The 27,541-nt window shown below is 32.6% G+C and overlaps 1 protein-coding gene and 1 non-coding gene across 3 annotated transcripts; both read left to right on the top strand.

The window, feature by feature from the left end:
- The first annotated feature begins 1,813 nt into the window (after nucleotides 1-1,813).
- On the top strand, nucleotides 1,814-3,509 carry LOC111988271 (uncharacterized). Of its 2 annotated transcripts, none has more exons than XR_010625056.1 (3): nucleotides 1,814-2,127; nucleotides 2,558-2,761; nucleotides 2,853-3,509. It is a non-coding gene; the product is annotated as an uncharacterized LOC111988271 (transcript). The 2 variants fall into 2 exon arrangements; XR_010625055.1 differs by having other exon boundaries at nucleotides 1,815-2,101.
- A 2,261-nt stretch (nucleotides 3,510-5,770) lies between these two features.
- LOC111988300 (disease resistance-like protein DSC1) lies at nucleotides 5,771-13,400 on the top strand. The gene is made up of 5 exons (XM_065763699.1): nucleotides 5,771-6,938; nucleotides 7,127-7,399; nucleotides 7,486-8,424; nucleotides 8,515-9,631; nucleotides 12,998-13,400. Exons 1-3 carry the CDS (start codon nucleotides 6,399-6,401, stop codon nucleotides 8,242-8,244), a joined length of 1,572 nt encoding a protein of 523 aa, XP_065619771.1. The 5' UTR covers nucleotides 5,771-6,398; the 3' UTR covers nucleotides 8,245-8,424; nucleotides 8,515-9,631; nucleotides 12,998-13,400.
- The last annotated feature ends 14,141 nt before the right edge of the window (nucleotides 13,401-27,541 follow it).

Genomic DNA, 27,541 nt, shown 5'->3' with positions numbered 1-27,541 from the left:
AAAATGCACCGAAAGTGTAGTACTTTTTTACACTTTACAGCCAAAACTTTGCACCTACTTTGAGGTCTTTGAGCTTTCTTTCTTTTTTATGGTCTTTGAGGTTGCAAGTCACAACCATTTAGACTTTTTAAAATAATATTTATTTAAATTTTTATTTAAAACTCTTTTTGTAATATAAAAGTTTTATATTTAAGTTTGTTAAGAGCAATTGAATCCCTATTAATACTTGTATAATAGAAAAATGACGACATTTTAGTTAACAAATTCCAAAATTCACACACATAAAGTCATGCAAAATTGTGTAAAAATATATAAAATTATTATAATAATTGTGTAAATTTAGCCTAGCTCTATTAATAAGTATTTTTTTTATTCTTGCTTTACATATCTTGGGAATGAAATAAATGATTGGACAATAGTTATTGTGTGTGTGAAGAAATATAAAAAATTAAGGAAAAAAATTAATTTAATAAAATATAGTGTAAAAAAGATAATTTGATGTAAGGTATTTTGAAAAGTGAGTATATTAAATAAAAATGTAACTTCTTGTGTTAAAATAGACATAAATTTTTGCACGAATTAATGCAAATGCTCTAACATCTACTTCTCAATTGATTATAAGACAAATCCATTTAATTTCATTATGCATAATAGATTTTAATTAGGATTGAATTTTAATTTTAAAAAACTTATTTGGCTGAAACAAAAAATGCACTAGGAAAATAATTTAATTTTGTTAAATAGTCAAATATTATTATATGAAAAAAATTTCAATTTTTTTTAACGTTATTATGATTATTATTGCCCTTGTAATCTTTTCATTATATTATTTCTTTATCTTCTAATTCGGTTTTAATAAGATTTTCAAAAAAAAAAAAAAAAACCTCAATTTTGATAAATTCTCATTGACTTGTGAGCTTTCATATAAATTTTATCTTGTATTATTATATTCCTAGTAATAGATTAATCAAAATATCCTATGTGATAATCAACTAAAATGTCTAGTTTTACCTTTTTTATTGATTTTTTTTATATCTATGTCAATATTTATACTAGACATTTCTAATTAAAAAATATTTATAACCGAAAAAAGTACATTCTATAAGATAAAAGGTTATGATTATGATAAAATAGAATAAATTTAAAATGTATGACAATATGATGTAATATCTCAAATACATTTTTACAACTTCACTTCATAATATAATCACCCCATACCAGTGGTTTCAAATTGGCAAAATAAAGACAAAATTAAAATATGGTAGATTAACTAGTTTGTGTTTTTAAATTTAAAATTATTTAACTAAAAGATATGAGTCTTTTAGAGAGTTTAAGAATTTGTGTGAGGATATTTTAGTATGCAAAATGATGAAACCCAAATAGAGAATCATGTTATTAATAGTATAGATTAACTAAGAATTTTGGGGCTCTTTTATACTGGGGCCTAGGCTACTTTTGTGGCTTTACCTTAATCATTGACCTGAATTACAATTAAAGTTTTGATTATTTAGTATCCATATGAACAATATATTTCAGTATCGGTATATTTTGGCATACCGTTTTAAGATCACCGCTAATATATAATTATTTATATAATAAATTATTACTTATTATTACTATTTAGTTAAATAATAACACAAATCAATTATTTTAATATAGACATTAAAGAAAATCCCTAATAAACTAATCAGTTGGTTATTTAAAGACTAAAACAATTTGGTTCTTTTGTAAATAAATATAGATGTTGGGGCGTTTGTAAAAGATGAAACTTCAAAGAATTTTCCTACCCCACTGATTGGGCCAGCTTTTCAAAGTCTTTCTTTCATGAAGATTTTTCAATCTCCTACTTTTATTACATCATTTCATCTTTGCAAACAGTTGCTTGTAATGGTGTGGTAAACAAACTGGAAGCAGATAGTCTATGAACAAAGAAAAACTCAAAAAGGTTGGTTCATTTTGATGCAATTTACTGAAGGCCATCTCCACAGATCTTCTCCAAATAAAAAAAAGACTGCAAAAAGCATTGTGGCAAATGGTGAACTAGAGGCCAGCAAATATCAGTATCTTCTTCACTCATTCCTACCATAGCAATTCTCTCAAGGTGAAGCGTCACGCACATTCATCACCGTGAGCCTGTTTTAAATTTCTCTTCTCTTCTCATCTTTTTCTCTTTCTTTGATTTTTTGAAGTAAGATTTTAGAGTGAAATGAAACGAAATACATAACTTTGATTTACAACTATTGGCTCAACTAGTTGAAGAGGTTGACTGTAAGTGGTAAAAATGAAACTGGAGGGTTTCTTAATCTTTTAAAATTTGAAACTTAGAATTCTCAAAGAAGAAAAAAAAAAAAATTGAAACTTAAAAGATTTAACTTGACAAAAATAAAGTTAAATAACTTAAATAAATTTCAGCCAAATGTAAAGAGTGCATTTGTATTCTTTCTTATCTCCATTAATCTTGTTACTTGTCATTTATTTAACTACGGAAGTTCCCAACAATACATTTTTGTTGGGATTCGGTGTTTGGTATGTAAAAGTCATTTGCTTATCTTTGTAGGCCTTAACTTTAAAGATATTGGTTCAGAAATCAAAAAGAAAAGACATTGGATTCGAACATTTTGAGTTTCAAAAAAGCACGAAAATTATAGTACTTTTGGAGGTGTTCGTCCTCGGTTGCTACCTCTTTGCCAAATGGTGCCAGCGGCACGATATTGAAGCTGCCACACAACCACCACCTTCAACCTCCAGTCATAAAAAAGAGGTAATTTTTTTTTTTTTTCATGTGTTCACTCATCCCTTATAATTCCCATTTTATCATACTTTGACCTTCTCAATCTTCTGCTCGTATGTAGACTTCAATGACTTCCCCTTCTTCTCCAATGACTTCCACTTCATCTTCTACTCACCGGTGGGAGTATGATGTCTTCTTGAGCTTTAGAGGTGAAGATACTCGCGCGGTTTTACGGGCCATTTATATAAAGCTTTGTGTGACAAAGGCATTTACACCTTCATGGACGATAAACTTTGGAGTGGAGAAATAATTTCAGAGGAACTTCTCAAAACCATCAAAAGGTCAATGATTTCAGTTGTTGTGATCTCTGAAAATTATGCATCTTCCAAATGGTGTTTGGAAGAACTTGTTTGGATTCTTGAGTGTAGGAAAAATCTTGGCCAATTAGTTTTACCAGTTTTTTATGGAATAGATCCATCAGAAGTACGTAAGCAAAAGGAAAAGTTTGGGGTGCAATTGCTTGAGAATGAAAAAAATTTCAAGGACAACATTGGCAAGGTGCAAATTTGGAGGGCAGCTCTAAAAGAAGTTGGCAATTTGTCTGGATTCCATTACATAATGAGTATGTATCTCACAATTAGTCTCATGCTTTCATGGGTTTTTATTTTTATTTTATTTTTTATTTTTTAATGGTTTGTCATAACCGCTATATGAAATTGTTCTATTTTGATAGGATCTTTAACTATGAAGGTAGTCGCTAGTTAGGTTACAAAGAAAATTTTAATCTTACGAATTAAGAGTTTTTCCACGTATTTTTTGAGAAAGGATTTAAGAAAAATCTCTTAATCGTTCAATCAGGTATCATATGTGGGTTTCCAATTAGTTTGGTTCCTCACCTATGCAGAGTTTTCATGCAACTACATGATAGAAGAGTAAAACTGATTTCCCATACAAAAAAGACAAACTATTAAATTTAAATATAGTTTGGTTCCCAACTCTATGAATTATGTACTTGCCATTTACTTTAATTAAAAATGTACCAGCTTTTCTCCACACCAAAAAAAAAAAAAAAAATGTACAACTTACTTGTTAATTGTAACGCACAGACCCGTTTTCTCCCTCACCCCTTATTCATGTGGCAAAAGTAAAAAAATAAAATAAATAATGCAAAAACTATATATCTAGAATTTTGCTTATCTTCATAGAGCATCCACAGCGGTGGAACTATTTTTTTAGCTATTTGGCACCACAAAAAGTCACTTTATCTATTTTACCTACTCATTTTATAAAACATTTTATAAAACATCCTGAAACAATGGATCTATTTTACTTTTTAACACAATAAAATAATATAAATATCACAATAAAATAATATATATACTACAATAAAATAATACACCCTACTGCACACAAAAAAAAAAAAAAAAACACCACAAACTCCGAAGATTCTGAAGAACAATAATCAAACCCAAAACCCCAACCACCTCCACTGCCACCCACAACGACCTCCACTGTCCACAGGCCACCATTAACACAACCTAAATCCATCAAATTTGCCCACAGACCCGTTTTCTCCCTCACCCCTTATTCATGTGGCAAAGTAAAAAATAATAAATAATGCAAAAACTACAAAAAAAAAAAAAAAAAAAAAAACACCACAAACTCCGAAGATTCTGAAGAACAATAATCAAACCAAAACCCCAACCACCTCCACTGCCACCCACAACCACCTCCACTGTCCACAGGCCACCATTAACACAACCTAAATCCATCAATTGTCCACAGACCCGTTTTCTCCCTCACCCCTTATTCATGTGGCAAAAGTAAAAAAAATAAATAATGCAAAAACTATATATCTAGAATTTTGCTTATCTTTATAGAGCATCCACAACAATGGAGCTATTTTTTTAGCTATTTGGCACCACAAAAGTCACTTTATCTATTTTACCTACTCATTTTATAAAACATTTTATAAAACATCCTGAAACAATGGATCTATTTTACTTTTTAACACAATAAAATAATATAAATATCACAATAAATAATATATATACTACAATAAAATAATACACCCTACTGCACACACACAAAAAAAAAAAAAAACACCACAAACTCCGAAGATTCTGAAGAACAATAATCATACCCAAACCCCAACCACCTCCACTGCCACCCACAACCACCTCCACTGTCCATAGGCCACCATTAACACAACATAAATCCATCAAATTTGCAACAAAATCATCTCAAAAACCAACCAAAATCACACATAAAAACAACCAAAATTCAACAAACCCACAAATCCAGCAACAAAAAAACCCAGGGACAACTAACAAAAAAAACCCACACCATTGCCATAGCCAACAGCAACCGCCCACAGTAATGGCTTGGGACAACCCGCCACCACCACAAACACAACCCACGAACACAACCCAATCAACAACCCACCACCACCACCACCACAAACCCACCTCAGCAACCACCACCACAACTTCGATTTTAAAAAAAAACCACCACCACCACCAGGCTTGGGTCGCCGGCGGCTTGGACTTGTGTCGGCAACGGCTTAGGACTTGGGTCGCTGGCGGCTTGACGGGCAATGGCTAAGGAGTGGTGAGGAGTTGGAGGAAGAAAGAAATAAAAAAATGAAGGTGGAGAAGAGAAGGGCTAGGTTCAGTGAAGAAGAAAGGTGAAGTAGAAAGAAAAAATGGCTGGAGGAAGGAACAAAAAAAAAATTTGAAAGGGAGAAGTGCTGGGTTTGGTTCGGTGAAGAAGAAAGAGTGAATGTTAAAAAGAAAGAGAAAAGAAAGAAGGAGAGAGAAAAGATTAATTTAATAAAAGAAGAGAAAGAAACCAATTAAATATATATATATATATATATTTTTTTTTTTTTGTCTTTGAGCTACAATGCACATCTATCTTTAGATGTGTACTGTAGCTGAGAAGCTAAATTTTTTAGCATTACCTCCACTACTGCAGCTCTCTTTTTGTGATTAATAGCTATATTTTTAGCAATATACCTATTTAGCACCACTACTGTGAGTGCTCTATTTTCCAACTAATTCATTTCCTAACATGCTTTTTATACTATGTGGTTGGCAGTTGTCCTGAATCTAAATTTATCCAGAGACTTATAGAACAAATATCAAATACAACATTAAACCGCACACGATTATTCGTTGCTAAATACCCAATTGGAGTAGATTCTCGTGCAACAAAAATAGAAAAGCTTTTAAATATTGAGTCAAATGATATTCGAATAGTGGCGATCCATGGCCTTGGGGGAATAGGTAAGACTACAATCGCAAAAGCTGTATATAACAAAATTGTTGATGGTTTTGAAGGAAGCTCGTTTCTAGAGAATGTTAAAGAAAGGTCTAGGACAAATGATGGCATAATAAAACTGCAGAAGATACTTCTTTCTAATATCTTAAGGGAAGAAAATTTAAAGGTGGACAACATATCTAGAGGAATCAATGTGATAAAGGAAAGACTTTGCCATAAAAGAGTTTTTTTAGTTCTCAATGATGTGGATGAACAGAAGCAAATAGAAAATTTGCTTGGAAAATGTGATTGGTTAACTCCTGGAAGTAGAATCCTTATAACCACAAGAGATAAAGATGTGTTCACCGCTCTCGAACAAGATCCTCTAATCTATAAGGTTGATGAAATGGACCAATATGAAGCTTGTGAACTTTTTAGTTTGTATGCCTTTCAAAAAAATGAACCTGAGGAAGCTTACTTGCAACTTACAAATCAAATTATCAATTATGCAAATGGCCTTCCTCTAGCTTTAAAAATAATAGGTTCTGATTTGCGTAAAAAAAGTTTATCTCAATGGGAAAGTGCATTAGAGAAGTACAAAAAGATTCCCAACAAGGACATTCTAAAAATACTCAAAATGAGTTATAAAGGATTGGACCCAAGTGAAAAGGATATTTTCCTGGATATTGCATTTTTCTTCATTGGGAAAAATAAAGATTATGTTGTAAATATATTGGAGGCATGTCATTTTTTTCCAAATTATGGTATTCCAAAACTTATTGACAAGTGTTTGATAACTATTGATGGTTGTGGCAATTTATCGATGCATAACTTGCTACAACAAATGGGAGAAAAAATTGTTCAACGAGAATCACCACAAGCACTTGGAAAACGTACTAGGCTACGGGATTATGCAGATGCTTGTACTGTACTAACTGGAAATACGGTATATAAGTTCTTTTTCTTCACTTCTTCCCTTCTTTTGATCAAGTTAGAAGAAATGAATTAATTTCTTTAATTTTTATTAATGTTGAAGCAATACAAGCTTATCAACATATTTTTTTTGTTTAAATTTTTATATTTTTGGAAAATTTTATTGCGTAGTGTTGTTCACTTAATGCTTTGTCCAACCAGGGACCAAATAAAATTCGAGGCTTAATGTTGTACCCGCCTGAACCTGTAACATTGAAACTTCATGCTCAAGCTTTCAAAAGGATGGAAAATATCAAGTTTCTTATAGTTAATAATGTATATATTGATGGATGTCTGGAATATCTCCCCAACAATTTAGTATTATTGGATTGGCCTTATTGTTCCGTTTCGTTGCCATCCAATTTTCGTCCCCAACAGCTTGTCGTCTTCAACATGTCACATAGTAACATTAGAATACATAAGTTATTCAAGCCGGTATGATTATTAGTTTTCTTAATTATGATTTATTTCTAAAGTTCATTTTAAAGCTTGTTGAAGATAATTGTTGTTTCCTTCTACAGGTTTTGCCTTTTGAAAATTTGAAACGAATCAATCTCAGTGGTTGTGAATCCATTCAGAAATTACCTAAGTTGTGGGCTCCAAATTTAGAGATATTAAACCTTTCTCATTGTACAAATTTAGTTGAGATTCATGAGCCTGCTAGATTTCTTGATAAGCTTAAAATTTGGTACCTTACTAATTGCAAAAAACTTCGAGCTCTTCCTAGAAGACTTAAGTTCAAATGTCTTGTAGACTTTCATCTCCAGCACTGTGAATCTATTCAAGAATTACCTGAGTTGTGTGCCCCAAATTTAGAGATATTATACCTTTCTGATTGTACAAATTTAGTTAAAGTTCATGAGTCTATTGGACTTCTTGATAAACTTGAAGATTTGCATCTCGGAGATTGTGGAAAACTTCAAACTCTTCCAAGAAGACTTCCGTTGAAATCTCTTCAAAGTTTTGATCTTAGTGGCTGCACAAGCCTTGAGAACTTCCCTGATATTGATTCAGTAACGAAGTGCTTACGGTGTCTATATATGAGAGGGAGTGGTACAAGCCTTGAGAGGAACTTTCTAGATAGCATCTATAAATTCCAAAATGTCAATGTTTTAAGTCTTTCTACTAACCTACCAAGACCAAGCTGCAATTCTTTTGATGGTTGTCTCGGATATTTGTTTCTACAGTTAACAGAGCTTAATCTCTTCGGTGAAAATGTAACTGAATTAGATTTTCTGGAGTTCGATTACTTTCCCGCATTGACACGGCTACATCTATGAAACACCAGTACTATTACCATCCCTGAAAGCTTTATCAAATTTACTACATTAATTGAACTTGATATATTCGATTGCAAGCACTTTGAGGAAATTCAAGGACTTCCACAATCTTTAATTCATTTCAAGGCTAGAAATTGCCCACCGTGGAATCCAAAATCATCAAGCAAAATATTGAGTCAGGTCTTTCTCTATCACTCTCTCGCTCTTAGTTATAAAGAAATAATTGTATTGCCTTTCCCCAAATACCTAACTCGATATGCCAAGCTGCAGGTTATGGCTAAAAAAATTGCTAAATGGAAGCAAGTGGGAGAAAGTCAAGGTGTTTTAGCAGATAGAGTACATGAAGGTGACCAATCTTTGCATCCGCTTTACCACTCGATTGCTTACTTTCGAGCACTAGGGTGTGAGATTCCAGATGAGTTCAACCACCGAAACGATGGAAATTCCATTTCATTCTTGGTTCGTAATTCCAGATGCATTCCTCTTGCTATTTGTGTTGCCTTTGGACCGATAAATGAATCTTATCATTTTGTGGTTGAATTTGTCGTCAATGGTTGTTTAGAAATTCAGCATCGTGGGGTTTACCTCGACGGAAATGAATCTTGTCAATTGTTGTTTATTTCTAATCCTATGTATGAATGGGAGAAGAAGTTAAGGGACTCAAATCTATCTAAATAGAGTCATTTTGAGGTTATATGTAGAATCAAGATGTACAAGGATTATCTTTTCGGAGGGCCAATGGATCCTACGACTATCCCAAAAAAGTTGGGGGTCCTTGTAGAATGCATCTGTTGTCCTCATAAATCTTCCGTCCCTAATTCCCTGCCTTTACTACCTCTATTCCCCACTTCTTGCAATGAAGGAGATTCAGTGCGTGCAATTGCAATGGAAACAACAAATACTACTGGGTTTGAATCTGATTTGAAGGGATTTCATGGTGATATGAATATGTCATTATCGGTCCCTATTGACCCCGAGGTCCACACTTTAACACCACTTCCTTATTCCTCAAATATGGATCATGAGGCTTTCGAAACTGTAAGTGATTTGGGGCATTTGAAGGACTTTCGCAATGATGGGTATGATTTGAGTCTGTCACTAAATAACTCAGATGGAAGTGAACGTGAGCCTCCTCAGGTACCTGATACATCTAATGGGTCTAATTTTGGCTTGGGCCAGATAGATTTGGTAGGCTCAACTGTTAGTGGTGAGTTTGATTTGGGTTCGTCTTCAATGACCCATGAATTTGTGAATCATGACTTTGATTTGAATCTGTGTCCACCGTCAGAAGAAAAAGAGGACATCTTGATCAAGGTTTGAAGAATTATGCCTCTCTTCCTTCCCCTGATTCCCATCTCCTCCAACTCCAAGTTAGTTCCCTTCACTTGTAAGTATTTACAACTTCAAACCCCCTCACCCCTGTTTTATATGAAAGTTTTTTTTTTTTAATGTATAATTGAGTGCTTTGTTTGTTTCTTGGGCATATATATCTTAAAAAGTTCTTTTATGGTGATGAATTGGGCTTGTTTCACCTTGTGTTATTGAAGTTTTTGTTATGTTCTACATGCTTGGCTATTGCATGAGTAATAATAAGTTCAGTGAACTGTTCACGGCTTTTGTGGTCATGTTGTACTTGTTTTTCGATCAAAACAGTTTATCAAGTAGAAAGAGTGTTTTTAGAATGGAAGATGATTACCCTATTGAGACTGTGTAGCTGTCTATGTTTGTTTAGTCAAGTAATAGTAATAGAGAATGTACTCTTTAACAGTGCGTAATTTGATTATTCATTGAGCTAGTTGTGTGACACAATTAAATTCTGCTGCTTGGAAGGCCTTTCACCAAAAACAATATTAAATATTAGAGGACTTCATCAAATGCTTGGTCTGCATGAACAAAAAGCAAATGTTTAATGAGGTCCTTGACAAGGTTATTTCTAGATCACAATCTTGGAACGCTAAAATCCTATCCCAAGCTTCCAGAATTACTCTAGTTAAATCCGTCCTAGCATCTATTCCCACCTATACTTCCTCTACCTTCGACCTTTCAAAAAACATTTGTTCCAAAATTGATGTCTTAAGAAATTTACTTGGGGTCACTTTGAGGACAAGAATTCTTTTTTCCCAATGTCTTGGACCAAGGTTTGTAAGCCCAAAGATTGTGCATATATATATATATATATATATGCACACCAATAGAATTCCTTTCACGCGTAGTTTGAAGAGTACTAGCCCACTTCTTCTCTCCATCAAATCCTAATAAGCTCTTACACATTCTGCAGTTATAAATTCACCAATTATTATTTTGTGTTTGTAAATTTCCAAACCATTTCTCTTCCTTATCTCTCTCACCTCTTAAACGTATTTCTCCTCTATGGCATTCACACACAGCCTCACATAATATGAACACCTATATAGTGCAAAAGCTCTCTTCCTATAGAAATTTAGCTTTGTATGGATCCAAAATGCGAAAAACAATCACTATATTTACCCCAAAAATAAAATTGTTTTTCTTCTTTTTGACTCTTTTTTTTTATTTTTTATTTTTTTTATACCATTCAAAGGGAGAAAACAGGGAGTTTGTTACAAATAGCTGGTCTAGACCAGCATTGGTGAAATGGCATTGTAGTTGCTATATTAGCTACATAACAGACAGAGTTTATAACATCTTTGGGAACAAAAAGCGTCTTCAAAACGAAGCCATTTTGATGAAGGGAAGATAGATCAGCCATCATCGTCCTCTCCTGCCAGTTTGGGTTCCTTTCTTTGTTGACAGTTTGGACCAATCTTCTGCTATTGCTTAGGATCAGTACTTGATGAAAGCCAGTGTTCCTAGCTTTTATAGATGCCTCCACCAGAGCTTCTTGAGATGCCCCATAAGCTGAGTCTGCTGCACTACTAGCTACACCACAAAACATAGTCTCCCCCTGCATATTCTTGGCCTCATAAGCATACGCACTCCTCTTTGCTCTCTTCCTCCTGACTCTAACAATTTTGATCATTAGGTGCCAAGGCCCTGCTAGTGCCTGAGTGCCTGAGATTGTCTCCTTAGCATTCCTGTTGATGTATGCATATTTTGTAGGAGTTTCCTGGTACCTGCAAGAAAGGTTTTGAGCTGTTAGAATTACTTCCATGGGGTTAGGTTGTTTGCCTTCATGAACCACAGTGTTTCTGTGGTTCTAGATTGTCCAAAATGTAGTGAAAATGGCTTGAAGATAAATCATTGACTCAGCCTCTAGTTTTTTGTGCCTGTCTAATAAATTCCCAACCCATTGCTGCACCGAGACATTGGCTAGATCAGGTATGAACAGCTAACAGAGATCCATGCCAACAAGCTCTAGCAAAAGGGCAAGATAGAAATAGGTGAGTTATGGCTTCATCTTCATCATTACACAGGGGGCAAGTGCTTTAGGTTGGTATTCCTCTATTTTTTAGACTTAGGAGAGTGGGGAGGCCATCATGCATAAGCTTCCACATAAAGTTGCAGATTCTCAGGGGGGACTTTTACTTTCCAGATTAGATTCCAAACCCCTCTATGGACATGATTCTGTCTGAAAGGATTTGTGGAAAGGCAGTGAGAGTCCTCAAGAAGCAGATTGTAGGCATTCTTTTTGACATTTGTTTTCCTATGGCAAAGTCAATGACCGCACCAACTTGGACATCAAACAGTCTTCCATGACCATGAGGTCCATTTCATGCCTCTTCTTCTTCCCTAATTTTTTTTCCCTATGTCAACTGTTCTATTTGAAAATTTCCATTGGATTGTTTTCTGAATGATTATTCAGGAAATTCGTTGGGATTATTTTGTTTACTATTTTTATATTTTTATTTTTTCTCTTTTGGAACTAACAACTGTTACAGTTTTGAAATTAATAGCGTAGACCATTGGTAGTTTCATTACATCTTATCAAGCCCTTAGATTAATTAGCATTGGCCTTTGGATTGACCTCTTAGAAATTGCCTGCAACTTGTCTGTCAAAATACTTGACTATAAGATTTTTGTGACATTAGGGCATTGAAAGTGTATTTCTAGGATCCTTTGACTATTGTGTTTGTTATACTTGAGTTGTGAGGTTTGGATTGATGCTTTAGGAGACAAAGAAAACCTTAAATTTTCAATATGTTAGAACTCCATCTAATTTAAAATTGTTAAGTCCCTTTTAAGTCAAGTTTTTGTGTTTTAAGAATTTGCATGAGCAGTTGGTCTATTGAGAATTACATGAGTTATTATTGCTGGCTTTGACACAAACCTCTTGAGAGCAAAATATCCATTGTATTATTTGGATAGATGACCTGATTTGAAAATTTTCAATTCGTTAATTCTAATACAAAATGTCCTTTTTAGCTTGTTGTATCCATTTCAATAAATCTTCATATTTTATTTATTTTTTCTTGCATTAGTTTTAACATAGCCAATAATATGTTATTGGGATAGTTGCTGAATCACTCCGCGTCATCCCTCATCAAGCAATAAATCCCAATGGAAGAAAGCAATAACAGATTTTCATGTTGTTTGAGTCCATAACCTGCATTAACATCGAATACATCCAAGTCATTTTGCATCCTACCAGCCTCTGCTGTTTTAAGATGCTATTGTGAATGGGGTTGCAATTGATAGTATTTATTTTTTTTGTTCTTATTTTGTTGGTCCAAAATTTAATATTAAATTTAGTCTCTTAAGAGTTAAATGAACTGATATACATTAAAATTAGAATTAACTTCTAACCTTGCATATACTTCCTTATATTGCTTCTCAGATCCACTTGAATAAATCAGTGAGCTGAATAAATCCAGAGCCAGAGGCACAAAACTTGGTGTTTCATCCACTGCTAAAACAAATGCAAGTGCCAAAAGTAGATAAAGGTTCTTATTACTTCCTCAAAATTAAGCAATTCTTATTAGTGGGTACATAATTTGCGATGCATGTAAGCATTCAAGAAGGTCTTCAATTGTCGAATTTGAGAACTTTCCCATGGGTAGGGTGCATAATATAGTTGGTGAATGATAAGATGAATCCTCAAGAAAGTTCATTTATGTGGCTTATTTGTATTTGATGCAACTAGGAACCTTTATTTATTTTTTTATATTTGTGTAGAAACTGTATTTTCATATAATTGAGAACTTTAGTGGAATAATGGATATGATAAACAAGTTTGAAAAGCTGAGTTTCTTATTTGAATGCATGGAATCCTCAGATTTTTAAATTATTCCCAATTTTATTTAATGGCATATCATTTTATGTTCATGTGTTTCATATTTCATCCAATGATGGGTAAACAAGTTTAAGTGAGTAATCATTTTTTCTTTCGAGAATTCCTAATACATGTAGAATGGTCAGGAGGAAGAGAAATAAGAAGAATGGTGCGGGTGGTGGTACAATCATGGTCCCCTAGTCCTATGCTAATGGAGGTTAAGAACATTCTTCAAACTTAGGTACTGCCTTTATTTTTCTCTTTTTAAAAATTTGGAATTGTAGAGGGTTTTGTATGATTGTTGAAGTTGGAAAAGTGAGATAAATGGGTTTATTGAGATTTGAGGATCAGTTAAATGATGGAGCTTTCATATGTTCTTTTCAAGAGAGAATGTGCTATCAATTTTTTGTTATTTTGATGTGCAGGTTATTTTCTTTTCTTGAATATAATTTTTTTGAAGTTCCTCACCTTTGATGACCAATTCATGGACATCTTTGGGCATAAGGCTCTTATTAGTAGTTGGAACTAAGTTTTGGAATTTGAAAATTTCCTCTTTATTTTTAAGTGAATATTACCCATGGTGTTTTAAGCATTTGTAAAATAATGTAGAATAAAAATCAGTTAACGTGACTTCTCACTACATAACTAATTCACCTACTAACTTGGCTCTCCATAATTTTTTTTTTTTCCACAAGTGATAGGTATTTTTATTATTTTTAGGAAAGCCATCATGTCATGTAAACCATATTGTTATGTATGTATTTTTCTTCTTTATTTGGTTATTAGAAAGGATTATAACAATGTCAAAGCCATTTTTGTAAGGTGGTTCATGACTTCATTCTCAACAATTTAGGTAACATAAATACTATTACTTTATAACTAATGATGTATAAAACCTCGAGGATGTAAAATTTTTTGTAATGCCTTATTTGCAAGTATAATCTACCTTCCAGAATATCATGAAAAGAAGAGTGCCAAACAATTTTGTTTTTTTTTTTTTTTTTTTTNTTCTTTGAGTATTAGAAAGGTTTGGTATCCAATTTTTTTTTTCGCAATATGTTTATTAACTTGTTGAGATAGCAAGTTCTAATATGTGCAATGTTACTTTTATATTTGCTCATTTTTAATGGATACTAATCACAGCATGTTATCTAAGTAACTATGAAAAAAATTGTGATTAGTTAATTTAGTTAGACTTATTTTATTATATCTACCCCACCTATCAAACGGTAGTAGATGTGGAAGCTTTGTGTGATTGAATTAAGAAACAACACGTTGTGACACATACAGAAACAGAAACAGGATCCAAGGTAACCAAGGACGAATGACAGAGACTGCTGCGAAGGGGTGATTTTGCATTTGTGTGGGAAATATATAAATAAATAAGTACTTTAAAAAAGGCACCCGCTCTTTTTTGTAAAAGTGAGATCGTAAATCCAATACCATTAAATTAAAAAAAAAAAAATCAAGATCCACCAAGTACACACGTATAATTATTAATAATAAAAAAACACGATTCATATAATCAGTTATTATTTAAGCATTCCAAAGGTTGTGATTATTTTTCTTAATTAAAAAAATGGTAAATTACAAATTACACTCTAAAGTTTTGGAGTGATTAGATTTATATCATAAAATTTCAAAATTTATATTTTACCTCTTGAAATTTGGGTTGTTTGGATTTTACACTCTGGTATTTTAAAATTTGGATTTTATCCTCTAAAATTTGAAAGTGTTTGGATTTTACTCTCTAAAATCTGGAAATATTTTGATTTTACATCCTAAAGTTTTAGAATTTAAGAGTATAAAATTTAAACACTGTCAAACATTAGGAGATAAAATTCAAAATTTGAAACGTCAGTGTGTAAAATCCAAACAACCCAAACTTTAAGGGATAAAATTTAAATTCTAAAACATCAATGTGTAAAATTCAAGCACCCCCAAACTTTAGAAGTATAATTTACAATTTACTCTTAAACTATTAAGTTCATAACATGGCTAACATCTCATGTTGGAATCCCTCTAAAGGTACTATATTTAAAATAATTAGTGGTTTTATAATCCAATGGTATAATTAAGATCGAAACTATGCATATATGATATAATGAGTTTCATATTTTACTAATAAGGTAATATATATTATTTTAAATAAAAATAAAAAAATTTGAGAGAAAGCCTTTGAAATCTTCTCAAATTGAGAAAAAGCTTGACCATCCATGTCACAATAAGCATTTGAAATTAAAATTGATTATTAAGAAAGAAAAGAAAAATTGACACACAATAGGAAAAAAAACTCAATTTTAGTCTTACATAATTTTTTGAAGAAGGTGTGAGAGTACTAATCAAAAAGAAAAAGAAAAAGAAAAAAAAAAATATATATATATATATATATATCATATTTCAATCCTTCAAAGAGTTACACGGAAATCTTATAAGTCCACTTGTTTTGAAGTTTTCAACATTAAACAAAATCTGTAATCTTTCTCGCATTTACCGTTACAAGGGCATTTTGGTGGTAGCCTTATTGGTTTGGGGTTAGGAAGTTTTAGATTTAATCTACCACATTATTGGCACATGAAATTCTTAAAAGTGTTTTCATGAGCATGAAGTGAGATAGTCTAATTCAAGATTAGAACACANGGAGGAAAGGGAGCTATGAGCTAAGTTTCCTCCATCAATGTTTGCATCGCTGACTATAGAACTGATCAAGGGTCTTTGCAAACATACAGTGGAGACTCTCATGTGGGAAAATGCGAAGGAGTGTCCATGCCAAAACTAGCAACTAAATGATATTGCGGGTGTCATAAGCTAGGTCACAAATTTCATCTCTAATTTTATAAGAAAGCAGAAAGAATATTGAAGAAGAAACAGAGAGCTAGAGAGAAAATTGGAGTTGAAGAAAACTGATTTCAACTGAATGAATGAATCTGTACAGGTAATTGTGTCTAAATACAAAACAGAGCATAAGCAAAAATATCCCAAATTTCACGGGGTTAGTTATAGCACGGGCGTTAGTTAGCTATTACACGTGTGAGCACATCCTACTTAAGTATATTACTAAACTACAAGTAGCTTTAGTCTACATTAAAACTACAGTACTACAACAATTACACTACATTGCTGTCGTTTATCTCAGACTTCATTTCTTCTCTTCTTTCTTCTTTTGCTTCGTTCCTTTTCTTCCTTTCTGATCTGATTCTTTAGTTGCACAACTTTGATAAACTTATCCAACTACAAATAAGTTATTTTTTCATGAAAAATCCAAACAATAGTCACATGTAGACCATTGCTACCTTCAATCATAATAAGTTTACCCTACTTGTTCTGCCAGACTGCCATGAAGTAAACTTACTCTAACAGAGCCTTTTGCTATGGAGGTTCCTGCTATCAGTTTTGCCACGACTAACTTATAATAAAAAGACATAAATTATTACTCTTTTTCATGAAAAGTCCAAACTATTGTCACATGTAGACAGCATACCCATCAACTTTGAGTTTTGCCCTCAATCCAACGACAACCTCAACAATTATTCACCCTATAAATTGATTGCTCAACCTTTTTTGTTTTACCATTGGGTACTAGCAATGGGGAGTAATTTTATTCCTCAGATTTTGTTGTTTTTAATGTTTCCCCCTCTATAGAGCTATCTCTTTCGGCAAGGCAAAAGATAAGCCTTTATTTTATTTTTTATGTGTGGATGGTAAACAAGATCTTGGTCTAAGAAACGCAAGCAAGGCACATAGTACAGGAAAATATTTCAGGCCAGGCTCCAAGACCATAAGCTACAAACACGAGAACCAGTTTAGCATAACATACCATTTAGACTACCAACAAAATGTTAGGAACCCATAGAACTCACCCTTGAAAACCGGCTTGCAAAGAGAGGGTGCCCAAAAGCTTATGGTTAAACTTACACTTAGTCTATGTGGAACACTAGGATCATAACATGAAAAGGCAATAATTGACCTACAAATGTTATTTCCTTATATTTTGATAGCAAATGGCAATAATAACTTGATAAATCTAACCTCTTTTTACAATCTTTATCGATTCACAAATCATATGCCATACTTAAGGACAGTATCATACAAAAGACTCTCTCTCTCTTCCTTCCAACCCCCAAGAAAAATTCAAAGACATGCAAATGTCAACTTCTCACTGCAGATCCATAATCCATAAATCCTATCTGCTATCAGGGAACTTAGCCTGATATGCCTGGGGCACCTGCATGCATTTGTAGAATTTACTCTCCTTCTCTAAATTGAACCTAGTTTGTCTCTCTTCTCTCCATCGGTTTCACTTTCAGATGCTTAATTTTGGAAATTTTTATGTTACACGTCTCACATGAGTAGTTTGTTAATTTATATATATATATATATATATTTTTTTTGATGGGACTGTTAATTTATATATTGACAGCAAAATAACTAATGTTCTAATTTGGCAAATATGTGAAGTTCAGGGAGTAAACCGACTATAATAAAAGTTTAGGTATGTAATAGCCACTAGCCTCAAGTTCAAAGGGTGTCAAGGTATTTTTCTCTAAAATTCTACTATAGTTCTTTGGGATTTTATGTTGCCTATTGGCTTATTAAAGCCTAATTTCAAAGGTAAAATTTTCATTGGCAATAACTAGTAAGGAAATTTTTATTTCATATTTGTAAGTATAACTAGTAAGGAAATTTTATAAACTTATTGTGCATATCCTTTGCTATTAAATTCTTTCTTATTTTTTCTTCATAACCAAATAAAGAAAATATATATTGGTTTTCTATTCTTTTATTTCTCTATTCTTCCAACCAAACATGTATGGTGGAAAACTAAATCTAATATATCTTTTCACTTTTCTATCCTCCCAATCTTTTCTAAATGTCATTCTATCGTTTATATATCCCCGAACACAATTCCCATGCCCCTCCTCTCCAATTTCTTCTTCAAAAAATAAAGGGAAAGGGAGTGACAAATGCAAAGTGATGTTACAAAAAACAAAAAGGAATTTATTCTTACCACACCCAAATGCTAGCCACTTCATTCTTTTGGGTTATAAATTGACCCCGGTTAATTAATTCAATTACTCAATTTGATTAATTAGGTTAAATTATATGCAAATTATGGAGGCACCAACAAATCACCAAATAAACTAAGTACAGTGAAAATTAAAATTGACCCATTGATTTATTGACGAATGAAAAAAATCTCTCGCAAGACAAAAACCTCACCGAGTGAATTTCAAGTCACCACTCCCAAGAATCCACTAATCAAGAGCAAGCGATTACATTTATAAGGAATATTACCACTACGTTGGCCTATCCCAAAATACCAATCTACAGTTGAACCTTTACTCCAATCCCCAATTAAACTTAATCTTGTTGAAGACTTCTTTCTTTGCACGAATCCTAGTACGTGACTAATTCCTAGCAATTGATTGATTGTTGTTGGATGCAAAGTTCTTCACTCCAAAGCACATTGAAGATCTAAAAGCACTTGGTTACAAAACCATAAGGCGCAAAAAAACGCAGTAGCTTCTCATAGAGTGTATGAGTTCTCTAATTGAGTTTCTGAGTGTTTGATTACTTTAAAATAAAGCTTTTATACGGTCTAGAGGTTTAGTGAAAGAAAACCTAGCAATCCAAGTCTTCATGGGCCAATATTCAGATTTGAGAATTCTGAAATCATAGAGCTCAATAGATTGAGAGGTATCGAGCTTGTGTCAAGAATCCTTCATTAAGTCTCGATAGATACTAGTGTTGAGATTAGTGTTGAGTTTCACTGAATCAGCTTTTCTTCACTTGTTTCTTAGTTCATTTTTCATGTCTTTAATGATACCACTTGTAAAGTAAACTTCACATACATGTTGATACATTAAACCCAACTTAAATCTACACAATTACAAGTAAAGTACATTTTGTCAAAAGATAAGCTAATACATAGAAAATATTACCCTAACACATTCAACGCATGTTATAAATTTACATTCCCTAGTTATTTGCCTCAATCTAAAAAAATTTCATGCTGAAACTCAAATGAGCCGATAAGAAAACTGCATGCCTCTCCCACTACTATAATCAATATATATATATATATATAAGCAGAGACCTCATACGGGAGTGTATAAGGTCTTGCCAAGCGGCACTCTAATTTTGCATTTAGCCTTTTTTTACCTCTTTTATTAAGTTCTTCTATATCAATATGTTCTGTGATGGTCCCAAGCATTTTTCACTTTTCATTTTTCTATTAAAAAGTGAGAATACATAATTTGACCGATTTGCCAATATTTCATACTTTTTTTTCTTTTTTGATGAAGTTCCATACTTTTCTCACAACCCATAATTTTGAGAAAAGTTTGTGTTCTTGCAATTTTCTTAGCACAATCCTTTAGATGGTCCCATTATTTTTTTCAACGAAGACCTTTCTTTCAAAGAAATTGTTTAATGCAATCCTTCTATGTACAACTCTCTCTTCTTCCCTTTCCCTTCCCTTAGTTTTTCCTCCCTTCTTTCCTTTTCATCTCGCTTACAACCAAACAAGATATTAGTTTTCAAATTCAGCTAATAAAAAAAAAAAAGTATATTGAGGATATTAATAAAAAGAGTTTGAATTTGGTAAGAATGGGGTGTAAAATTCATGTTTTACACCATCCAATAAGAGATGTCACATCAGTCTTTTACTTAAAACTTAGCACATCATACCACAATTAATAACATCTTAATAAACTCCCAATTTGGTTGAGTTTTCATATGAGTATTATAATTGATTGAGTGTGATTGTTCTTATTCTTTAATAAGTGATAAGATGATGTGGCATGTTGGGATTGGAGAGTATAAAACTTGGGTTTTAAACCATATCCTTATAAAATTTAATCTTTAATAAAAATATGTAAAAAAACATGTTTAATTACCATTTTAGTCTTTAACACTTGTACTATGTATTAAAATGGTTTTTAACATCTTAAACGTGTCAATGATGTTTCTAAACTTTTGGTATTGTGTCAAAATAATCCTCATTATTAAGCGGTACATGAAAAGAATTGATGTATCTAACATTAATATCAAAATAACATTTTTATGTCATCCAAGCTATCCTTTGAATTATCACGTGTCCTTAATTAGAAAATAAAATAAAATATTTGAAAATATATTAATTGCATCTCCATAAGTAAATGAGATGTCATTTTATTAGCAGAAATTGAAAATTTCTTTTCTTTTCTTTTCCTCTACTTTCTTGGCAACCAAATGGGGTTGAAGTCTTGACTTTTTAGTTAAAGTGCTCATGAACATCATTTAACAAACATACTATTTACCTAATTTTAAAATGAAAATTTAAAAAAACAAACAAAAGCCAAATGTCAATTTTTTACATTATCATTTTTTTAAGAAGTCAAAGTTATTACCAATTATATTATAAAAATCTTGTAAACTAACATGGTAATGAATATAATTAGCATTTAAAAATTGAACATCTTATCTAAAGTCCATCCTCTAAAAGCTTGAGAAAAAATTCATTTAAACCAACACAATATATAAATTATGAAGGAATCAAAGAAAAATTGTCAAAAATAATGAAAATTTAATCTATGCTTTAAATTCTTATAAGGATGAACATAATAGCAATATCCTTTTAAAAAAATAAAGATAAAAAAAAATAAAAATCTATGCTTATTTTGCACGTATGATAAAGTCCTAGCACACAGTTTTTTTAGACTTATGCTGATTAGTGATTAGGAGTTATAAAGGAATAGTCATCACTACAACTCTTAATCATGTTCGACTTGGATGACACCTATTAACAACGTATCATTATGAGATGCAGAAAAAATTTGGAGTGTACACAACGTTTAGTGTGGATGGGACGAAATTTCATCCTATTCCAATTTAATGATCTTGGAATTTTCTATACAAGTAATAATCAAGGAAACTTCTGTTTAAAAGAAGTCAGACTTTTGGCTAGAGGGAAAATTGATGTCTAGGCAAATCAAGCTAAGGACAACCAAAATGGACCATATTTTAATTTCTTATCTCTATTTGTTCCATGTACTAGACTTATAGTCAATGCTTGGCGTATAAAAGTTGAACATCTTATCTAAAGTCCATCCTCTGAAAGTTTGAGAAAAAATTCATTTAAACCAACACAATATATAAATTATAAAGGAATCAAAGAAAAATTGTCAAAAATAATAAAAAATTAATCTATGCTTTAAATTCTTATAAGGATGAACACAATAGCAATATCTTTTTCTTTTTTTTTAAATAAAGATTAAAAAAAAAAAATCTATGCTTATTTTGCACGTATGATAAAGTCTTAGCACAAAGTTTTTTTAGACTCATGCAGATTAGTGACTAGGAGCTATAAAGGAATAGTCATCACTATATATATATATATATATATACACATAAGCAGAGTTCTCATGCAGGATTGCATGAGGTTTTGCCAAGTGACTCTCTAATTTTGCATTTAGCATTTTTTTTACCTATTTCATCAATTTGTTTTACTATTACCCAAAAGTTTACATTAACTTATTTTACTGTTATCTCATTAGTCTCTCATTGATTGCCTAAGCTTACATCACACATTTCTCTCTTTTTCATGTCTTTTTGTATACCCACCATTTTAATACTTAAAAAAAAAAAAAAGCAAAAAAAAAATAAAATAAAATAAAACCTTAATGAAATAGCCATAAATATTGTAAATTTTATTAACATATCTTGAGGTTTAGATTAATACCAACTAGACCCAAAACTTTTTAAAACTAATTAATTTGATGCTTAAATCTTACTGAGTCTCTAAATACTAATAAGTCAGTGAGTCATTTTTCACAACATAATTTAAGGACTAATTTGATGTTAGAGACAGAATTAATTAGTTTTAGAAAGTTTTGAATATGGTTAACAGCAACCCAAACATCAAGTTATGTTCTTGGAATTTATCCGATAAATAAAATTGTCATTCTGCGTTTATCTATCTACCAAGAAATGGACGGTACTCTATGGCCTATGCAGTATGCATAATGCATTGTCAGAAAAGTAAACAAAGCTCAGAGTAATTTGCTATATGCCTTTTTTTTTTTTTTTTTTTGGTAAACTGGAACTTGTATTAACGACAAAAGAACTAAGGGAGGGGGGAAGGATCAGACAAGGATCTAGTATGAATTTACATCACACATTTCTCTCTTTTTCATGTCTTTTTGTATACCCACCATTTAATATTAAAAAAAAAAAAGCNAAGGATCAGACAAGGATCTAGTATGAAACATTCCAGCTCTGTCAGAGCTCAACATGCCCAATAAATCCACAGGCGGATCATGGTGCAAAACAAAACAACTATCCTGATGAGTTCCTAATCGAGCCAAGAAGTCAGCACATGAATTTGCTTCACGAAAACAGTGGCTGATCCGGACTTGGCCTATTTGTGACAACAAATTCCTGCAGTCATCAAGGAGAGGCATTGCACATAAATTAGCACAAGAAGAATTTGAAAGGAGCTGCACAACTGCTTTAGCATCAAGCTGGACATCCACAGCAGTCAAATGAAAATCAACACAGAGAGTTAAACCATCCCTAAGACCCCAAAGTTCTGCCATAAAGCTGTCAGCACAGCCAATACTCCTAGAGAAACCACCCAGCCTAATTTGCTATATGCCATTTTCTCACTTTTTATCTTCTTCAACAACTGAATACGCGCGAGATTTCTACTAAAGTTGGTGGAAATTTCATTGAAACAGCATAACTGACTAAAACAATTTGGTTCTTCTGTAAATAAATATAGATGTTAGGGGCATTTGAAAAAGACGAAAGCTTCCAAGAATTTTCCTACTCCACGTAAATGGCTAGCTTTTCAAAGTCCTTTCTTGAAGACTTTCATTCTCCTACCTTTATTGCATCATTTCATCTTGTTTCTTGGAATGGTATGGTAAACAAATTGGAAGCAGATATAATAGTCTGATTTAAACAAAGAAAAACTCAAAAAGTTTTACTGAAGGCAATCTCCACCGATCTTCTAAAAAAAATAAGACTGCAAAAGCATTCTCTCAAGGTGAACTAGAGACCAGCAAAGGTCAGTGACTTCTTCACTCATCCCTACCATTGCAATTCTCTCAAGGTGAGCCTCTTTTCAATTTCTCTTCTCTTCTCATCTTTTCCTTTTTCTTTGATTTTTTTGAGTTAGATTTTAGAGTGAAATGAAACGAAGTTTATAAATTTGATTTACAGTAAAAAGAAAGTAGTGAGTTTTACTTTAAAAATACTGATTTTTTTTTTTTTTTAAATTTGAAACTTAGAAGATTAAATTGAATAAAAATGAAGTTAAATAACTTAAATGAGTTTCAGTCAAAATTTAAAAGTTTACATTTGCATTTTTTATTATCTCGATTTATCTTGTTATTTATCATTTATTTAACTACCAGTAAAAGGACGGAAGCAAAAAAAAAAAAAAAAACCTTAATGAAATAGGTAAAAAAAGGCTAAATGCAAAATTAGAGTGTCACTTGGCAAGACCTCATGCACTCTCGCATCAGGTCTCTAAGAGAGAGACATTTTGTAACAACTTTTATTCTACAATATTCCTTCAATTTTTTTTTCTTTTACTCATTCCTTGAACTAAATAATTATAATGATTTTATGTGTACAATTTATAATTGTTATTTCACTGCATATTTATTGACTTCTCAAGGTAAGATTAACTTTTTTTTTTTTTAATCATGAAACCAAAAATAAATGCAAAAGAGTAACGGGACCATAAAAATCAATTAATTTGTTTTGTGTTCACATATTCAATACTATGAAACAAAAGTATGTCCAACTCTCTCACTATCTTCTACTCATTGATAATGCGACATTAAATCATGGTGTGGGCAAGTGTGTATGCACTTGTCTTATAGATGATTTAAAACCATGGTAGATAGCTTTACATTGTGTACCAAATATTCTCTTTACTTATATACTCAAAACAAAAACTATCTAACCAAATTACCCAAACCTAAATCATATTTAATTCCCTAACTTAAAAAGAAAGAAAAAAATACATGTAGGGGTGTCGGCGTCTTGATGGTGGTGGGAGGCCAATATGATGGAGGTAGCGTCCCTCAGATTTCTCTCTCTCTCTCTTTCAAATGTTTTGTCAGTCTCAGGTCTTTTATAGTGAAACAATGCGTTTTGATTTTGTAGTGAAACAATACGTTTTATTTAACAATTTACAACATTTTTGTGTCTCTTTATCTCTCTCCAAGGCCTTATCTGGTTAGTTATTACTATTAGTCCTTAATTATTATTATTTACACAAAAGTTCACATTAACTTATTTTACTGTTATCTCATTAATATCTCATTAATTGTCTAAGCTTACACCACACATTTCACTATTCTTCATTTTTTTAGCATACCCACTATTTTAATATTTAAAAAAATAAAAATAAAATAAAATAAGTAAGGACAAATAGTCATTGTAAGGACCGGGTTTAAGCACTTCTACGGGTTGAGAGAGTGGACCCAAGCCCAGCTTGCCCTGCAATGAATTTATAGAGAGTGGGCTCAAGAACTAGGCCTTGGTAAAGAATGCAACTGCCATGCATGGTTGCATGTGGGTTTAACAACCTAAACCTGAATTGGGATGCATAATAATGCTCCTCGAACTTGCCTTCCGGAGCTTGGAGTTCTTATTATTTCTTTGAAGATTGGTTATCAGGATTGAGAGAATACAAGTTGCTACAGTACTTCTTAATTCAGATTTTCCGTCCCCCTTTCAAGAGAGACTCCTTACATTATATACACCTCTCTCAACTGATCCTAACCCTACATTCGTTGATCAGCCAGGCCACCACTTGAGAGCCTGTCCTATCAGCCGCATTCCCATTCCTCCTGTGGGTTGCAGCACCCAAGACAGCACTTTTCAGGAGTCCTATCCTCATTAATGTGGCCAGGACGTTAGTTGAGGGCATTTAATGTGGAGGTGACAGCTCGCCTTAGACTTGCTCCTTCACCGTGCTCCCGTCGCCGACGTGTGGCGCTTGCCCTTTCCTCCTCGGATATTCAAGAAGACCCCTCTTTGGTGGAGTAGTGCTTGTGTACTTCTAAGGTCTCGGATGTCCGAGGACGGGTCGTCCTCGGATATGTTCCTTGGGGGCTGGACGCCGTACTTTTATCCTCGGACACCACATGCATCCTCGGCATGGGCCTCTAGGCCTGGTTTGAGGTGGGCCGAGGCTGCCTGATTTTCTGGCCCCATAGTAATAACTAATGAGATAAAGCTCTAGAGAGACACAAAAATATTGTGGATTGTTAAATAAAAGGCACTATTCACTATATATTACCAAAATAAAAAACATGAGACTAACAAAATATTTGAAAGAGAGAGAAAGAGGAATGTAAGGGGTTATCACCTCCGTTATACTGACCTCTCACCACCATCAAGGCATTGAAACCCTACGGGTAATTTTTTTCTTTTTAAATTAGGGGCTTAAATATGATTCAGGTTTAGGTAATTTGGTTAGTTAGTTTTTGTTGTGGGTATATTAGTAGAGAGAATATTTGGTATGCAATGTAAAATTATATTCTATCATGATTTAATTTTAAATCATCTATAAGACACATGCATTCACTCTTGCCCACACCATGTCTTGACGTCACACTATTGATGAGTGAAAGATGGTTAGAGAGTTGGACATACTTTTATTTCATAGTATGAAATATGTGAACACAACACAAATTAGTTGATTTTCATGGTCCCATTACTCTTTTGCATTTATTTTTGGCTTCATGATTTAAAAATAATAATAATCTTACCTTAAGAAGACTACAAATATTGCAGCTGAGTTGGTTTTAGTCGAGCAATACTAGAAACAGATTCTCAGGTGCTATCAAATGCTTTGAGAAATAATAGCCCTTAGCTGTCCTCCTTTGGTTTATTACTTGAGGATATCAGATGTAATGCTAGATTGTTTAATCAATTACTTTACTCTCATGTAAAAAGAGATGGTAACAAGGTAGCGCATAATTTAGCAAGACATTCCATTAGTATTTTTAATTTGTCAGTGTGGATGGAGATTGTTCCGAAAGAAACTAATTCAGAGCAACAAATTCCGAAAAATGCTCTGACCCGTAAGACCGCTATATATATATATATATATAAAGCTACAAAGCTCTATATGCTATATGCTACAACCCCACTGGCGTTTTTTTTTTTTTTTTTTTTTTTTTTAAAGGCATGGAACCCAATGAGTTGAAAAGTTTGACAATAGCTAAGGCTGCGCCTGGGCAGCTGGTACTTGATCGGATATAGGGATAACTCAGATTGAAACTTTAGTTTGGCACCATCTTGTGGTTTAAAAGGGCTTTTTTTTTTTTTTCTTTTTTTTAATGACTGAATAAATTTTGTCAAACCAGATGATACACAAATGGAAATATAAATCAAATTTGTTGGTTTTTCAACAAAAAAAAAAAAAAAAAATCAAATTTGTTAGAAAAATGTCTCTGTATATTGAACTAACTGATTGAATACAAGACTCTATTTACAGTGACGCTGCCACGTTGATATTAGGGTATTCAAACAAACATACACTGATACACCCAGACTGGGGGTAAAAAATAATATATATAATATTTTTAAAATTTTTTGATTGACTACCTAAAAATATTTTGAACACCCTAACAAATTGAAACCCGTGACTTATAAACCAAAAATGGTTCTAATTTTTGCCCCTTCCTTTAAAATAGAACAATAAAAAAATCCAACAAATTACAGATTTCATTTGTGAGCCTTCGACTCTACTAATTTTTTTTTCTCTTTCTTTTCGTCTCTTTTAGGATTTATCTCCGAGTCTTTGGCATCCTAACTCTACTAATTTTTTTTCTCTTCGACTCTACTAAGTTTGGTATGTTTGCTCTAACTTCTTTCTTCTTTACTCCATTCCCCACTGATCCCAATCGTTTGTTCTCTCTTTCAGATTAGATTGCTCCAAGATTTACAACCATGGTCCACGTGTATTATCTATCCATTAAGAAATAGACGTTACACTATGCATTGTTAGAAAAGTAAACAAAGCTTAGAGTAATTTAATTTGTCATGTCATTTTCTCACTTTTTCTCTTTTTGAAAAACTGAAGCCGCGCGAGATTTCTAC

The sequence above is a fragment of the Quercus suber genome, unplaced genomic scaffold (assembly GCF_002906115.3).
Source record: "Quercus suber isolate HL8 unplaced genomic scaffold, Cork oak 2.0 scaffold_519, whole genome shotgun sequence".
In the NCBI taxonomy this organism is placed as follows: Eukaryota; Viridiplantae; Streptophyta; class Magnoliopsida; order Fagales; family Fagaceae; genus Quercus; species Quercus suber.
Note: the sequence above shows the minus strand (reverse complement) of the source record. Positions and strands in the feature narration are given on the sequence as shown.